General features: G+C 38.8%; 1 protein-coding gene across 2 annotated transcripts in view; it reads right to left on the bottom strand.

The window, feature by feature from the left end:
- Positions 1 to 1,349: 1,349 nt before the first annotated feature.
- The window catches only part of GCNT1 (glucosaminyl (N-acetyl) transferase 1), a 39,838-nt gene continuing 35,829 nt past the window's right edge, over positions 1,350 to 5,358 (bottom strand). For both annotated transcript variants that reach the window (XM_017543255.2, XM_017543256.2), the window contains exon 2: positions 1,350 to 3,356. In XM_017543255.2, the coding sequence (XP_017398744.1) occupies positions 1,927 to 3,213 (1,287 nt within the window). In that variant the 5' untranslated portion in view covers positions 3,214 to 3,356 and the 3' untranslated portion in view covers positions 1,350 to 1,926. The remainder of the gene's footprint in view (positions 3,357 to 5,358) is intronic.

Raw genomic sequence — 5,358 nt, 5'->3', positions numbered from 1 at the left:
TGTAGATTAGCAATTTTTCAATATAAAAAATGAAATTGTATATCACTATCGCTAGTTTTAGAGTTAAAAAGTGCCCTATCTTATAAGTGAAAAACTTTTCTGCTAAAAGGAGCATGGGAGAAATATTTGACATGCATTAAAGGAAAAATCTGGTTTAGAAGCCAATAAAGAGAGAACACACTGCATGTACTGCCCTCATCAATATCATCTCTTGAGTTTTCAAAACAAACATGTTCCTCCTGCTCCAACACAAACTCCCATGCTAATCATGCAAAAACACAGCAATCCACCAACTTCCATGTTTACAAATGATAAAGTTTAAAAACACATCTCTCAATATATGAAAATGTTTTCTGACTTTGAGGAAGAAAAAACGTTTTCTCAGTTGAATGCCTTAAAACTGTCTAATACTCTGAATTTCTCATGTACCATTTAATTTGGCTATGTTTTAAAAACACAGCATGTAGTTTTAATTCTTGTTTAAAGTCTAATGCCAAAGGACAAGGCCTCACAGTTCCCTGGTAGCTTGTTGGCTGAACAGTATCAACACAGCGAAATTACAAGACTTTCTTTTTAAGATTTGAATTTACTTTTTGAGATGTGAGACAGCACTACAGCACCCCCAAATCATCTGGATTATGGTGAAAATGGGGAGAGTAAAAATCGTATGCTGTGAATGATACCAACAACAACAAAAATCTGTCCCAAACCTAAAGTTCCCTTCCCAGGTCTTCCAACAGGTCACATGGAATGGCTGCACACTTCTTTCCTCCTCATGGAAGATTGAGAAAGGAGAAAACTTACAACTCAGGGGCAGATACCGGGAAGACCCAAGGACAGGGCCAGGTCCATTTAAATGAAGACACAGGTGACATTAGGATGAAACGATCCTGGGAGGTGGACACAGTGAATTTAATGAACAACAGCCTTAATTTTAAGAATAGTGTCAATTGCTGGTTTTTAAACTCATTATGGGCATCAGAAATTGTTTAAATAAACTCTTTCCCCCCCGCCACTCCCCGGCCCCTCAAACCTGTATCATCCTCTCTTAGTTCTCTGCACTAATTACTGGCAGTCAGATCGCACAGACAATAATTTAGGGCCCAGTGAAAGTAACACAGCTTGATAGCAGAGTCTTGGGAGACTGAGGAAAGGAAGATATAGGCAAATCTCCAGAAAAATTGAGTGTTTCTCTTTGTAGAAGCTATAATAATAATTTTTTTAAAAAGGTGCCTTAACTTTGCTAATAACCTAAGATGATTTGTGGAAATTCACTAAACTAGAAATGGTTATTTTTTGGTTTGTGGAAGTGTGCATTGTTGCAAGCAAAAATAACACCAAACAATGTCAAGTCAAGCCCATTTTAAGCTCCCTGAGATGACATACAGAGACACACTACACAGTCCAGCATTAGAGCAGAAAATAATTTACAAAAAACATTTAGAGTAAAATCAAATTTCTATTTCAACAAATATATCAACAGATTAATTGTATCTTTGATTATCTGTTGCTATACGTTTATTTATACCAGAAAAATGGTCACATTTAAAACTCTCAAAATAGTTTTGGCACAGGTCACATTATTTCATTTTGCTAAATCCCTGAGCACGTTGAACAGGCTGACCTTATGCATCGGGCGCTTCCCCAGACACCCTGGTCCTCTCCCCAGAGTGCCTTGCTGCCTGCTCTGGCCTCAAGGCTACTTTCACTCTTCCCAGAATTAACTCTAGATGAACATTTAATGCTATCACCTTTCTAGCCAATGGTCCTCTGCAGAAACCATGCAGCATCTCTGACAAGACCTAGAGTCCCCGCCCCAAAAAGGACCTCATACCATCTTCCTGGTGCTTACTGACAGGGAAGGGGAACCAGAGAAGGGTACGTTTTGTGTATCCTTCATATTATTCATAAAATTGCCTGTAATGGTCAGTGTTTTAATGTCTCCAAAGCTTTATGTCTCAGATGCTCATCCAAACACTGGATGGCAAAGAGGTCAACATCCATGTCAAACTTATTGGCAAACAAGTGATGCTTGCGCAGCATCCAGTTCAAGTCACCAGCTCCGAAAATGCACACCGAGCGCACGTGCACCCCGTCGCAGGGTGGGTAGGGAGCACCCTTGGAAACATCACCCTCAAAGTACTGCCACTTGACAAACCTGGCAATCGCCTGCATGTCAGACAAATCGTACTTATGGCTGGCAGAGAGTGAGCCCGGGACTTCAGGAATCCTCTGGATGGTAGCCCAGAGATACTCATCAGGGCTATATGTGTCTTGTGCCCACTCCATAAACTTTTGGATTTTTTCATTCTGTAGTACATACCCCACATACTCCCTACTGACCACAAAGTAGGCACTGCCAGAAAAAATGGGTGTTGCCAGCGGAGGAAGCATTTTGACAGTCCCTGTGTTTGTCAACTTTCCATTAATGACCTCATACCGCTTTTTCCACCTTTCTTCTTTATTGGATGGCATCCTCTCCGTTTCCAGGTTGTTTTCTCCCATCAACAACTTGAGCTTCCTGACAATTTCTAGGTTGGTTTTAATAGGAAAATCCATACCACAAAGATTTATCAAGTACTTCCAGTTCGCCCTCATTGCGTAGAGGTCCTTCATGCAGTTGAGGTCAGCCTGAACCCGGCTCCACGATGCATAAACCACACTCTCCAATCGGCTGGCCACGAAGACATTACTGAAACAGGATGCAATGCCCATCACTGCAGCTAAATAGGAATCCTCGGATTTTTTGTCCACATGAATACAATAGAAATTCTGAGGCATATAGATGGCCCTCAGTAGCCTGTCAAGCATTTCGATCTTGTGATGAACCACGATAGAATACGCTATTGGAAACTCTGCCTCTTCTTTACTAAGGGGCTCTACAATATATTTGCGCCTCTTGATGAAAGAATTACAGTCACTGGTCATGTTTATATAGTCATCAGGTGTCCACCGAGGGCGCTTTTTAAATTTTACTGTTAGGATCTCAAGCTTTACCTTTAGGATTTCATTTACATCACCCTGTAAAACTTTGGTGCAATTAATATCACTACTAGGATTCTCCCCAGCAAGCTCCAAGTGTCTGACACTTACAAATTCGGGCTTCTGATGAATCCTTACAACGGAGAAGGTGATTAGGGAAAAAACAAGAACCACAACGTAGTATTTAGTGGGATAAGAAAAAAGTCTCCTTCGCAGCAACTTCCTCAGCATTTCAAACAATAATCAGGGATTTCCCTTGTGAAGGGCAGTCTTCTACGCTCCAAGTACCAATGATTTTTCCTCCGTTGTGGCCTTGAACGTTCTCAGTTTGCATTTATCAGAACTGCAATGGCATCTTGAAATGAAGAACATCACTGGAAAAAAAGCAATTATATATATAGACATATATATATAGAGAGAGTAATTATATACAAATTATATATATATATACACATATATATGTGTGTATATATATACATATATATGTGTGTATATATATATACATATATATGTATATATATGTGTGTGTGTGTGTATATATATATATATATATATATGAGAGAGAGAGAGAGAGTCTTTCACAATAAATCTTCTCAGGCTCAAAAACTGTCCTCTTTGCTATGGGGTTAGGTTTAAAACAAAAACAAAGTGACTTAATCACAGGAAAAGTGGCAGTAGTACGGGAGACCCAGTCTCTAGTATTTATGCCACAGATTGAAAAAGAAAACAAAAGAAAAAACAAACCCCAAAGCCCAGTACACGGATGCACTAGAAGACCTTACAACAAGCATTTTACCTCTCTGGTGTGCTGAGGTGCAAAACCATATTTGGAGGCCTAGGCAATAATGACTGAACAGTCCATAGCTGGTGAGTTTCTGACACTGTGCCAGTTCTAAGAATTAGCGCCCCTTTTCTTGAAATCGTTAGTAATGTAAGTTCCTCCTGACATCTTTTAATGTCCATTAGCTGATATCAGCAGCCCTAAAGATTTGAAGAGATCAGATCCATTCTGCTTTTCGCTGATTTAGGATTTGGGGCACACTTAGGGAGAAGTTCAGAAATGGTTGTGACTTTTAAGAATCTTTGAAGTAAGGGCAAGTCATGGAATTTTCAAACTGGATTAAAAAGGCTCAGTTGAAACCAGGCCCAATCTGGGACTGTGTTGGGTTGGCCCCACAATGAGTTAGGTTCCATGCCAGACACTATAAGAAACCAAAATATTCATAATCCAAAAGAGAGATACAGCTTGCGTTTTCTGCACTAGTTATAACAGGCTGTAATAACTAAGTCTTGCAGAAAACAATAGTGTATACAAATTGTCTATATTCAAATTCCGGGACTACAACCCACTTTTACTATATAAAATGTTTACAAACATGTAAATAGTTTTGTTTTCAAAAATCAATTTTATAACTTGGCAATTGGCTCTACAGCTGATAAGCATGGCTGTTCTAAACAAAGTCAAATACTATCAATTTGACTGTTACAAATCTGCTCATAACAAGATTTCTAGAGATCTGACACTAGTTTTTAACACCAGAAACTTAACTATTTCATTAGGAAATGAGTTGTGAATAGTAATAATACAAATAAAGATGAGTAACTGACCATCATTAATATAAAATAATGTTAAGAAAAGTATTTAGTCTTTTTACCAATATAGTATTCACACACTCAGAAAATATGTTGTTGAACTAATCCTAAGTATTTACTTCTTTTCTCAAAATTATGGCTGGTTAACTTTTCTCTTTTAAAATTTCCTTCTCTCTAGTCTTATTTTTCTAATTCTGTGTTTATGGATTGCTAAATATTTGAAAACATCTTGAAATTTAGGTTAAGTTCTTTGAAAGAAAACTCTAGCAACATTTCCCTTAATGTATACCAAGGAACAGTTTAATGGTCCCGTATGATTGAAAAATCCAATGTATCCTTTCCTCCACTGTGAAGATTCCCAATGCTCACTGGCAAATTCATGACTATTTGGCAGCTTAATTTGTTGCTCATCTCATTTTCTTCTAACAATCTTGATCACCACCCCACTCTGCACCTCTATCAGAAAGCAACCATGGAGAGATTCTGAAACATTACATAAGAATTTCAACCATTAAAGCAGCAAAACACTACAAAAAATAGGACTTGTAAGTAATTCCTGCCCCTTACAGGTTCAAGGCATTTAGGGAAATCTCTATGGAATTATTAGCAGACCACTAAGCTAACTGAGAGAAACTTGAGTGGGTCTCACATAAAAAAGAATATAGGGCCGGGCGCGGTGGCTCACGCCTGTAATCCCAGCACTTTGGGAGGCCGAGGCGGGTGGATCACGAGGTCAAGAGATCGAGACCATCCTGGTCAACATGGTGAAACCCGGTCTCTACT

This window comes from Cebus imitator, unplaced genomic scaffold (assembly GCF_001604975.1).
Source record: "Cebus imitator isolate Cc_AM_T3 unplaced genomic scaffold, Cebus_imitator-1.0 Scaffold150, whole genome shotgun sequence".
NCBI lineage: Eukaryota > Metazoa > Chordata > Mammalia > Primates > Cebidae > Cebus > Cebus imitator.
The sequence above is the reverse complement of the archived record's forward strand: the minus strand, read 5'-3'. Positions and strand labels throughout refer to the sequence as shown.